Source organism: Bubalus kerabau, chromosome 22, assembly GCF_029407905.1.
Source record: "Bubalus kerabau isolate K-KA32 ecotype Philippines breed swamp buffalo chromosome 22, PCC_UOA_SB_1v2, whole genome shotgun sequence".
Classification (NCBI taxonomy): domain Eukaryota; kingdom Metazoa; phylum Chordata; class Mammalia; order Artiodactyla; family Bovidae; genus Bubalus; species Bubalus kerabau.
The window spans coordinates 19,057,812-19,070,431 of record NC_073645.1 but is presented as its reverse complement, the minus strand read 5'-3'; the positions used below and the strand labels follow the sequence as shown (position 1 = coordinate 19,070,431).

Genomic DNA, 12,620 nt, shown 5'->3' with positions numbered 1-12,620 from the left:
ATTGTAGGAAAAATATATTCAATTTCCTTTGCTTATTATTATTTGCTTATTTTTCTCTCTCCTTAAAACTCCTGTGATAAAGTCACTAGGATTTCTATTAATAGAACTATTTCCCATACTACTTAATTTGTTTAATGTTCTCATCATTACTATTTTGTACTCTATCCTTGTGGAAACCCATGTTACTGCTAAATCTTACTGCTGTTTAAAATAAGTGAAAATGGAACTAAATCTATTTTATTATTCAGCATATCCATTTATTGAAAAATATTTTTTGCCACCACATACTTAATTACCAAGAACTCAGTTTTCTAATAACTTTTTCTTTTTCATGGCTAAATTTTGCTGCTGATTTTAACTTTTCTGTTTTCACTAAGTTAAGTCCTTCAAGGATTAGTTTTCTGAATTTTAAGTTTGATACTTATTATGCAATTGGAGGTCCTCAAATATCTTTTGAGTCTTGAAATTTTGTTCATATCTATGAGTTTCTAGACACTTTCAAATATTTATAGTATTGAATGCTGGAGTGTATTTGTTCACCTAGGTGTGAACATACAAGGTTTGCTCTGGCTCTGTGAACCTTATCGGAAATGGGTATGCAAAGAAGCGGGGTGGGTGATATGCAGCCAAGGGTCCTTCCACTAACATCTTTGAGTGATTTCTTTCCTTGACTTGTTATTCCTGTTTTCTGTCTACTGTGTGCTGACCAGCATCTCCTCTGGAAGTAAGTGGTGTCAGAACTCCTGGCACAAAAAAATAAAAAAGAACTCTGTGAGACTAGTGGGATTCTCTTTTCTAAGATAAGACCAGCTCTGTATTCCTTTCTTTATTTGTCTGGCCTCCTTCTGTCTTCACCTGGCGTTACCATGGATTTTATGAGAAAAAGCTCTAAGAGAGTTCTTCTTTTTCTGCTCATATGATGAGCAGAGACGCTTTCATCAATTGCTGTGGTTGTGAATTCCAGTCCTTTGAAACTCTGGATACCTTCAATTTTATTACTAAAATATGGCCATCTCTGAGAAAGTGAATTGTTTTTTAGTTGAGATTTCCATTGAAACTTACATCCTTGAAGGACTTAACTTAGTGAAAACAGAAAAGTTAAAATCATCAGCTAAATTTAGCCATGAAAAAGAAAAAGTTATCAGAAAACTGAGAAGTTCTTGGTAATTCAGTATATGGTGACAAAAAATATTTTTTAACAAATGGATATGCTGAGTAATAAAATAGATTTAGTTCCATTTTCACTTACTTTAAACAGCAGTAAGATTTAGCAGTAACATGGGTTTCCACAAGGATAGAATACAAAATAGTAATGATGAGAACATTAAACAAATTTAGTAGTTTAACAATACTAATTTAACCTTTCATTTAAATATATGTTGACAAGCCAAAGTGCACTGATGATAAAGCCTTATTTATTTAAAAGTTCAAAGACCTATTGCATGTTTGGTGATAAGCTTGCACTTTGTTTTTTTCTTTGCACTTAGTTTTTATAAAGTGTTTGGATTCTAGGCTTTCAGTTGCCCTCACGCAAAGCACATCAATGGATCTCTTTGTAGTTCTAGTGATCTGTCTTTCTATTTTGATTTTCCTTTTTCTATGGAATCAGAGGCATGCCAAAGGGAAGCTGCCACCTGGGCCCACTCCTCTCCCAATTGTTGGAAATATTCTGCAGATAAATATTAAGAATGTCAGCAAATCCATAAGCAAGGCAAGTATGATTACTTTTCTTCCAGTTGTTTGTAATGAGTAAATAAGATAGCCCTATGTCTTGTCCCAGACTCCATAGTCCCAGACACATGTTTGTTAAAAGTGCTTTTAAAGGGGAGTTCCCATTGGACACCTGGATGTGGTTTTATATATATATATTTATTCATTGTTATTTATTTTTATTCATTTATTTAAAAAATATTTATTTTTGGCTGTGCTGGGTCTTCATTACTATGCACAGGCTTTCTCTAGCTGCGGAAAGCAGAAAATGCACTATAGTTGTAGTGTGTGGAATTCTCCTGCCATGACTTCTCTGAGAAGGCTCTGTGGCTCTTGGGTTCAGTACTTGCCCCTCACATTCTCCAGAGTGTAGGCTCAGTAGCTGTGGCACTCAGGCTTTTTTCTTGCAGCGTGTGGGGTCTTCCCAGACCAGGGATCAAACCAGTGTCCCTTGCATTGTGAGGTGGATTATTGCTGGATTACCAGCGGAGCCCTATTAATTTATTTTCATTGATCTAGAGTTGATTTACAATATTATGTTAGTTTCAAATGAGAATATATAACATTTTATAGATTATGTTCCTTTGAAATTTATTATAAAATATAGGCTGTATTCCCTGTGCTGAACAATTTATCCTTGTAGTTTATTTGTTTTATACATAGTAGTCTATAGTTTTTAATCCCCTACCCCTCTTATCCCCCTTATTCTTCTTGTTTCCTACTGGTAGCCACTAGTTTGTTCTCTATGTATATGAGCCTATTTATATTCTGTTCAATTCATCAATTTTATTTTTTTTAATATTCCACATATAAATGATAACATAGAGTATTTGTCTTTCTCAGTCTGACCTACTTCACTAAGTGTAGTGCCCTCCAGATTAGTCTATGTTATTGCAATTGCAAAATTTCATTCTTTTTTATGGTAAGGATGGTAAAGAATCTGCCCAAAATGTGGGAGACCTGGATTTGATTCCTGGGTTCAGAAAGATCCTCTGGAGAAGAGAATGGCTACCCACTTCAGTATTTTTGTCTGGAGAATTCCATGGACAGAGGAGCCTGGTGGGCTACAGTCTGAAAGTGAAGTCGCTCAGTCATGCCTGACTCTTTGCGACCCCATGGACAGTAGCCTGCACCAAGCTCCTCAGTCCATGGGATTTTCCAGGCAAGAGTCCTGGAGTGGGTTGCCATTTCCTTCTCCAGGGAATCTTCCCAATCCAGGGATCGGACCCAGGTCTCCCACATTGTACACAGACGCTTTACCATCTGAGCCACCAGGGAAGTCCTAGGCTACCGTCTAGGGGGTCACAAAGAGTTGGATACAGCTTAGTAACTAACACTTTCACTTCACTAGGAGGCAGATCCAAAAATATATGCTATGAATCATGTCAAGGAATATACAGCCTATGTTTCCTTCCAGGTGTTTTATGGTTTCTGGTCTTACATTTAAGTCCTCAACCCTTTTTGAGTTAAGATTTGTATATAGTATGAGAAAATGTTTTGTTTCTGTGTTGTTTGTCACTGAGTCATGTCTGACTCTTTGCAACCTATGGACTTCAGCATCCCAGGCTACTTTGTCCTGCACCATCTCTTGGAGTTTGCTCAAACTCATGTCCGTTGAGTCAGTGATGTTATCTAACCATCTCACCCTCTGCGACCCCCTTCTCCTTTGTCTTCAGTCTTTCCCAGTATGAAGGTCTTTTCCAATGAGTTGGCTCTTCCTGTCAGGTTGCAAAAGTATTGGAGGTTCAGCTTGATCAACAGTCCTTCCAATGAATAGTCAGGACTGATTTCCTTTAGGATGGACTGGTTGGATTTCTTTGCAGTCCCAGGGACTCTCAAGAGCCTTCTCCAACACCACAATTCAAAAGCATCAGTTCTTCAGTGCTTATCCTTCTTTATGGTTCACCTCTCACATCTGTACAAGACTACTAGAAAAATCATAGCTTTGACTATATTGACCTTTGTCAGCAAAGTGATGTCTCTGCTTTTTGATATGCTGTCTAGATTTGTCATAGCTTTTCTTCCAAGGAGGAAAGATTTTTTAATTTCATGGCTGCAGTCACTGTCCACAGTAATTTTGGAACCCAAGAAAATAAAATCTGTCACTGCTTCTACTTTTTCCCTTCTATTTGCCATGAAATAATGGGACTGGATGCCATGATCTTAGTTTTTTGAATGCTGATTTAAGTCAGCTTTCCCACTCTCCTCTCTCACCCTCCTCAAGGGGTTCTTTAGATCCTCTTTGCTTTCTGCCATTAGATTGGTAGCATCTGCATATCTGAGGTTGTCGATATTTCTGCTGGTATTCTTGATGCCAGCTTTTGATTCATCCAGCCCAGCATTTCATACAATGTACTCTGCATATAAGTTAAGATATACTCTGCATATAAGCAGGATGACAATATACAGCCTTGTTGTACTCCTTTCCCAATTTTGAACCAGTCAATTGTTCTATGTCCAGTTCTAACTGTTGCTTCTTTACCCGCATACAGGTTTCACAGGGACAGGTAAGGTGGTCTGGTACTCCCACCTCTTTAATAATTTTTCACAGATTTTGTGATCCATACTGTAAAAGGATTTAGTGTAGTCAATGAAGCAGAAGTAGATATTTTTCTGGAATTTCCTTGCTTTCTCTTAGAAGAGGATGAGATGGTTGGATGGCATCACTGACTCAATGGACAAGAGTTTGAGTATACTCTAGGAGTTGGTGATGGACAGGGAGGCCTGGTGTGCTGCAGTCTATGAGGTTGCAAAGAGTCAGACATGACTGAGCAACTGAACTGAACTGATCTTGTTTCTCTATGATCTAATGAATGTTGGCAATTAGAGCTCTGGTTCTTCTGCCTTTTCTAAACCCAGCTTTTTCATCTGGAAGGTCTCGATTCATGTACTGCTGAATCCTATCTTAAGATTTTGAGCATAACCTTACTAGCATGTGAAATATTTTAATTTAATTCTTTATGTGTAGCTGTCTAGTTTTCTTCACACCACTTATTGAAGAACTTGCCTTTTCCCCGCTGTATATTTTTTGTGTCCTTTTTCACGGATTCGTTGTTCATGTAAGTGTGAATTATTTTCTGGGCTATATGCTCTGCTCCATAGACCTGTGTTCATTTTTGTGCCAGTACAATTCTGTTTTGGTTACCGTAACTTTGTACTGTAGTCTGACATCAGGGAGTATGATACTTTCAGTTCTGTTCTTTCTTTGGATATCTTTGTCTACTTGAGTTATTTTGTGTTTCCATACAAATTTTAGAATTACTTGTTGTAGCACTTTGAATATTACACTGGTATTTTGATAGGATTTGCTTTGAATCTGTTGATTTCCTTGGGTAATATGTAATATGTTCATTTTAACAATATTAACTTTCCCTGTCCATGAGCATGTTATGTTTTTCCATCTATTTGTATTGTCTTTTTTTTTTTTAATCAGCATCTTATAGTTTTCTGAGTACATGTCTTTTACTTCCTTCGTTAATTAGATTTATTGCTTGGAATTTTATTCTCTTCTATGTGGTGATAAGTGGGATTGTTTTAATAATTTCTCTTTCTGATAGTTTGTTCTTATTGTTTAGAAATGGAATAGATTTCTGTATGTTAATTTTTTTATCCTACAACTTTTCCAAATTCACTGATAAGCTCTAGGAGCTTTTTGTTGGGATTTTTAGAATTTTGGACAGCAAGGAGATGCAACCAGTCCATCCTAAAAGAAATCAGTCCTGAGTATTCATTGGAAGGACTGATGCTGAAGCTCAAACTCCAATATTTTGGCCACCTGATGTGAAGAACTGACTCATTGGAAAAGACGCTGATGCTGGGAAAGATTGAAGGTGGGAGGAGAAGGGGGCAACAGAGGATGGGATGGTCAGATAGCATCATTGACTCAATAGATATGAGTTTAAGTAAACTCCAGGAGTTGGTGATCGAAAGAGAGGTCTGGCCTGCTGCAGTCCATGGGATCGCAAAGAGTTGGACACGACTGAGTGACTGAACTAAACTTAGAATTTTATAAGCATAGTATTGTATCTTCTACAAATAAGGACAGTTTTTCTTCATTCTTTTCAATTCCTTTTATTTCTCTTTTTTTGATTGCTATGGCTTTGATTTCCAATATGATATTTTGAGTAAAAGTGGCAAGAGTGGGCATCCTTATCTTATTCTTGATTTAAGAGAAAATGCTTTAAGTTTTTCACTGTCAAGTATGATAATGTTAGTTGTGGACTTATTATATATGTGATTTTTTAATTATGTTGAAGTATGTTGCCTCTATACCTACTTTGTGGAGAATTTTTAATCTTAAATGGATATTGGATTTTATAAAAAACTTCTCTACATCTATTGAACTATCATATGATTTTATTTTTCCATTTGTTAATGTAGGGTATAGCATTGATTAATTTGAGAATATTGAACCATACTTGCATCCCTGGGATTAATCTCACTTGTCCCTGATGTATGACACCCAGACATGATTTTAGATGGTATACAGCTAAAGGTTGCCAGAATGGAGTGAGATCAATGAGATCATTGTTGAAATTGTCAAAAGTAGGAATTCTCTGTCCATGTTGTGACCTATGTGTCCTTTATAGCACTTATTTTTGGCGAATTCTAATTGCAAAGAAATTGCTTTAATTTTTAAAAACTGCATAGTTACAGAGTGATAACCCCAAAATTTTCCTGAAAGAATAATACATTGATTTGAAATCAAGGAAATAACCAAGTTTCAAGAAATTTCATAGTTTCTGTTGTGTTTGCTCAATTAATGAATTACTATTCTATAGGTCGGAGAAGGCATTGGCACCCCACTCCAGTACTCTTGCCTGGAAAATCCCATGGATGGAGGAGCCTGGTAGGCTGCAGTCCATGGGGTCACTAAGAGTTGCATATGACTGAGCGACTTCACTTTCACTTTTCACTTCCATGCATTGGAAAAGGAAATGGCAACCCGCTCCAGTGTTCTTGCCTGGAGAATCCCAGGGACAAGGGAGCCTAGTGGGCTGCCGTCTATGGGGTCGCACAGAGTCCGACACGACTGAAGAGACTTAGCATTAGCATTCTATAGGTCTTTAAATCTTGAAGGAATTATCGGAAATCTGACTTCTCTGGGAAAGGTAGTCATGAGAGCACTGCCCCTGGAAGCTCCTCCTTCTGTGTATCAGACTCTGGTTTTGAAGTGATTGTGTCAGCACCCCAGCTCATACACTTGTTAACTCACAGGCGTGGTCAAATTATAAAATCTCTCTGAGCTTTAATTTCTATTTCTTTAAAAGGTGAATAATAATTATTATGCACAAATATTAATACCTGAGCTTGACAAGTTGTTGAATGCCTATTGTCAGTCCAAGGTGTGTCTATGCTGGGAATTTTCAAAGTGAAAGAAAGTGAAAAATTTAGTCACTCAGTCATGTCTGACTCTTTGTGACCCCATGGACTGTAGCCCACCAGCCAGGCACCTCTGTCCATGGAATTCTTCAAGCAAGAATACTGGAGTAGGTAGCTCTTCCCCTCTCCAGGCGATCTTCCCAACCAAGGGACTGAACCGAGGTCTCCCACATTGTAGGCAGGTTCTTTAACTATCCGAGCAGTGAATTTAAAAAAAAAAAGGAAAAAAGGTCAGCAGTATGGAATTTACAGTCTAGATGGTAAGCATGTATTTATGAAACAGTTATGCAAATAAGTGGATGATTACAAACCATATAATAGGAACACAGTGATGTAGTTTAAAAAGGTGATGTAGTTTAAAGGATTACAGGTAGGAGGCACAGTTAGTAAGGGTTCTTTGTGGAAGTGAAATTGTAGGTGAGATCTGAAAAATAATTAAACATTAACTGGATAAAATACAGGTATATGTTTGTTCCATCTTTTTTTTCAGCCTGGAGCAGACTTAGTTATTGAAATGTCTGAAAGAGGACCAATTGTTTGTCACCCAGAGAGTAGGTAAAAGCATGGTGTGAGATGAGATTAGGCAGGTAAACAGAGAGCAGAGTATGTAGATCTTACAGGGATTTTAAGAATATTGGCCTTTAGCATAAGAGCAATATGATATTCTTTAACATTGGCTTTGTGAAATGGGTTGCTGTATGGAGAATGGATTATAAAGTGGCAAAAGGACTCAAACATTGGACAAGTTGAAAGAGTGAAAGTCTATATCATGTACTACACTAAATAAGCTGTCATGACAGAAAGACCACAATAATGCAGTGACTTAAGGAAGACAGTTTATTTCTGCCTTCCGCATAGCAGGCGTAGAGTTAAGTGCTGCTGGGCTGCCTCTCCTCCATGAGTTCTTTCAGAGAACCAGATCTTCTCAGTCTTGTAGTTTACCATCGCATGCTCTAAGGCTTTTGTTCTCATTTGCAGCCACAGAGGGGTCATCTCCATGCTGTCATTTCAACCTATGGATAGGAGGAGAAATGAAAGATGTGTTGTCACCCATTTATGCCAGTGTAGAATTTGTGCACATCCCTTTTGCTTATCTCAGTTCATGAAAACTTACTTACATCATCACACTGGGAAGATGGAAAATGTCTATGGCTAGGTCCTTATGTATTTTGAATGCTTAGAGGTCTCTGGTGCTAAAGATGTGAAGAATGGATGATGAGGGGATGATTATCAGTCTGCATGTGTGAGAGATGGAGCACCTTCCCTTAAACAGAGGAAACATATCATTTCTTGCCACTATAAGAAGGAAGGAGCAATTACAGGTTTGGCAGAAAAAAGCTTAATAGACTAATACTAATAAAATTCATACTATGGCCTTTGTCACATTGTAGGAGCTGAATAAAGAATAACTATTGATGATGATAATAATAACAGTATTCCTAATACTATAATGATAATTATCATTGTAGTAAAGTGATGTCATATTAAATTACTGGTTCTAGAAATTGAAACCTTTTATAATGGGTGAATCTTAAGATTAAAAATATTTCCCACATTATCTACATTTTCCTATATTATCTACATTTTCAGTTTGACATGCTCACTGTTCTTACATCTCCTGTTCCTTTTCCAGCTAGCAGAAGATTATGGTCCTGTGTTCACTCTGTATTTTGGCATGAAGCCCACTGTGGTGTTGCATGGATATGAAGCAGTGAAGCAAGTCCTGATTGATCAGAGTGAGGAATTTTCTGGCAGAGGTAGTTTACCAGTGGCAGACAACATCAACCAGGGATTAGGTATGTTTCTATTTGAGGAGTGTGTGGGAATTGTAGGTTGGAAAGATTCAAATAGGCTAAGGAATTGAGAAATTATAGGTAATACAGAGGTTTATGAAAGCATCATAAATAAACAGTTTTCTATGGATCATTAATCCATATTTAAAATTATGAAGATGACACAGTCTGAATGAAACATTAAGTGCAGTGAAAGCAAATCTTCTAACAACCAATGTTCTATTAATAAATTATGACCAGGTAAGAAAATGAGAAGAGACAGAGAGAAAAATAAGGGAGGAAAATGACAACAAATTATCCTATTTATCGAATATTTTGCTTTCTGGCCTGAGTCATGCTTGCTAAGAGACTAGTTTTGGAAGCTTGCATAATATATACATGGAACCAACAAAGGTTTGAAGTATGTACATTGCATTCAATTTTCTATTCTTCTTAGAAAAAAAAGCATAAGAAATTTTTTTATCCAATAGAATATAATACAAAGCATAAAGCACAAATATGCTCTGAAAAGAGGGTCATGGGGAAACAATAATGAAAGGCCTGATAGGAATTCCTGACGCTGTCACTCCTATATTTAATCCCTGCTTAGGTATCCTTGTCATTTCCTGGTTTAAAGACTCTCAGCTAGAATTCATGGCAATGGATTATTCTTCTCTGTTTTTGGTTTTTGTCCTGATAGGAATTGTTTTCAGCAATGGAGAAAAGTGGAAGCAAACTCGGCGTTTCTCCCTCATGGTTTTGAGGAATATGGGGATGGGGAAGAGGACGATTGAACACAGAATTCAAGAGGAAGCCGTATGTTTGGTGGAAGCATTAAAAAAAACCAATGGTGGGTATTTCTTTATGTAATTAGCAGTAACTGCTTGGGCAGACTAAATGCTATTACAAGTAGACTACAGAGAGATAATGGCTCAAATACAACAGAAGTTGACTTCCTGCTCACATGACAGTAGCAGGAGGGGAAGTCGCTGGCATAATGGCCTTTTCAAGCACCTGGTTTCCAGGGCCTTTGATGCCTTCAGCACATGGTTGCCTTCCAGTGGCTCCCAGAGTTCATCTCCTTGAATGGTAGTGAGGGTGAAGGAAAGAATAAAGAAAAGTGCGATACTGTTTTTAATAGGTCAGGTATGGCAGGCACACAAAGGTTCTTTCATATTTCACGGGCTGTAAACTCAGTCACAAGAGTTGGGAAATGTGCTTATCTATAAGAGGAGCTGGGAAATGTGCTTATACATGTGCACAGGAAACAGAAACAAGTGTTAATTTTGGCAATCTTCTAGTAACTTGGTGAAAATAATTTGAAAGACTAAGTTCTCAGGTAGCTTCTTGAGAAGTATTGCAAATTTTTTTTGCAACACATGTATGTCATGTCATTATGCAGTACACCTTAAACTTGTACATTCTTGTCTATCTGTGATATCTCAACAAAACTAAAATAAAATTAGTGGTTCAGGTATAGATTTTGCACCAAGTACTTCTCTGCGCATAAGGTTGTATTATAGCTCCCCTTGAGTGTGAAGGGAGGGAGCTGCAGCAGCACGCATCTGCTCAGTGTACATGTGTGTGGATGCCCATGCAGGACCCAAGAGGGGATAGGAGAGAAAGGCGTGAATAGGAGACTTGACAGGGAAGGAGCAAGATCAGAATCATAAGACATATGTGGTTTTTAACCTCAATATTTCATTTTTAAAGAACATTATTAACTTACTAATGCTATATTCTAACTTGTAACTCGGTATTGTGGTTTTTTACCACTGATATATAGTCATCCAGATAGGTTTCTCCCCCTCATTTTTTGCTGCTACTGATATAAACAATGCAATAATTACAGATATATGCATGATTCTGGTTTCTTCTTTGAGTAAGTTTCTCAAATAGAGTGTCAATGAACATCATTTGGACTTCTGGTGCATATTACCTAGGAATGGGTGGGAGATTTGGCAGAAGCAGTGATAAGAACACAAGGTTCATCTGAATAGGTTCTTCTCTATCCTTATGTTAAAATTTAACATATTAAATATGTTTGCATGTTCTTTTATCAAGAACATTATTAATAGTATAGTAGTCTATTATTTTGCAGGTACCATAGTTTATTTACCAAGCTTTATTTATTTGTCCAGATAAACTGTTTTCAACACTTTGTTGATAATAATATAAAAAACATATTAATCATTGAATATTTCTGATTACTTTCTAGAATAAAATTTCTGAAATGGAATTAGTAAATCAATGAATAATGAAATTTGATACACATTATTTGTAAGTGGTTTTGTCCACCTGATTTGTATTTCAAGCAGAAATTATTGTTAGCTGTTTCAGTTTTCCCATAATTAATATGGCCTTCTCTCAGCTTCCTTACTGATGACCACCCAGACTCTGCTTGATTCCACCTAACTATGGAGACCTCATACTCATGGGGTAGCCCAGTTTGACTACAGAGTTCCAAAGAATAGCAAGGATAGATAAGAAAGTGTTCCTTAGTGAATAATGCAAAGAAATAGAGGCAAAAAATAGAGTGGGAAAGACTAGGGATCTCTTCAAGAAAATTAGAGATACCAAGGGAACACTTCATGCAAAGATGTGCACAATAAAACAGAAATGGTACAGACCTAACAGAAGCAGAAGATATTAAGAAGAGATGGCAAGAAAACACAGAAGAACTACACAAAAAAGATCTTCATGACCCAGATAATCACAATGGTGTGATCACTCACCTAGAGCCAGACATCCTGGAATGTGAAGTCAAGTGGGCCTTAGGAAGCCTCACTACAAACAAAGCTAGTGGAGGTGATGGAATTCCAGTTGAGCTATTTCAAATCCTAAAAGATGATTTTGTGAAAGTGCTGCACTCAATATGCCAGTTTGGAAAACTCAGCAATGGCCACAGGACTGGAAAATTTTCATTCCAATCCCAAAGAAAGACAATGCCAAAGAATGCTCAAACTACCACACAATTGCACTCATCTCACACGCTAGTAAAGTAATGCTCAAAATTCTCCAAGCCAGGCTTCAGCAATACGTGAACTGTGAACTTCCAGATGTTCAAGCTGGTTTTAGAAAAGGCAGAGGAACCAGAGATCTAATAGCAAAATCCACTGGATCATCGAAAAACCAAGAAAGTTCCAGAAAAACATCTATTTTTGCTTTATTGACTATGCCAAAGCCTTTGACTGTGTGGATCACAGTAAACTGTGGAAAATTCTTCAAGAGATGGGAATACTAGACCACCTGACCTGCCTCTTGAGTAACCTCTATGCAGGTCAGGAGGCAACAGTTAGAACTGGACATGGAACAACAGACTGATTCCAAATAGGGAAAGGAGTACATCAAAGCTGTATATTGTCACCCTGCTTATTTAACTTACATGTAGAGTACATCATGAGAAACGCTGGGCTGGAGGAAGCACAAGCTGGAATCAAGATTGCCAGGAGAAGTATCAATAACCTCAGATATGCAGATGACACCACTCTTATGGCAGAAAGTGAAGAACTAAAGAGCCTCTTGATGAAAGTGAAAGAGGAGAGTGAAAAAGTTGGCTTAAAGCTCAACATTCAGAAAACTAAGATAGTGGCATCCAGTCCCACCACTTCATGGCAAATAGATGGGGAAACAGTGGAAACAGTGGTAGGCTTTATTTTTCTGGGCTCCAAAATCACTGCAGATGGTGATTACAGCCATGAAATTAAGACGCTTACTCCTTGGAAGGAAAGTTATGACCAACCTAGACAGCATATT

At 37.4% G+C, this 12,620-nt stretch overlaps 1 protein-coding gene across 3 annotated transcripts in view; it reads left to right on the top strand.

Moving 5' to 3' along the window:
• Positions 1-1,543: 1,543 nt before the first annotated feature.
• Positions 1,544-12,620, top strand: part of LOC129636597 (cytochrome P450 2C31) — a 43,090-nt gene continuing 32,013 nt past the window's right edge. For 2 of the 3 annotated variants that reach the window (XM_055560082.1, XM_055560081.1), the window contains exons 1-3: positions 1,544-1,715; positions 8,730-8,888; positions 9,565-9,714. In XM_055560082.1, coding sequence (XP_055416057.1) covers positions 1,544-1,715; positions 8,730-8,888; positions 9,565-9,714 — 481 coding nt within the window. Of the gene's footprint in view, positions 1,716-8,725; positions 8,889-9,564; positions 9,715-12,620 lie in introns of all 3 variants that reach the window. The other variant, XM_055560080.1, reaches the window with a different exon arrangement.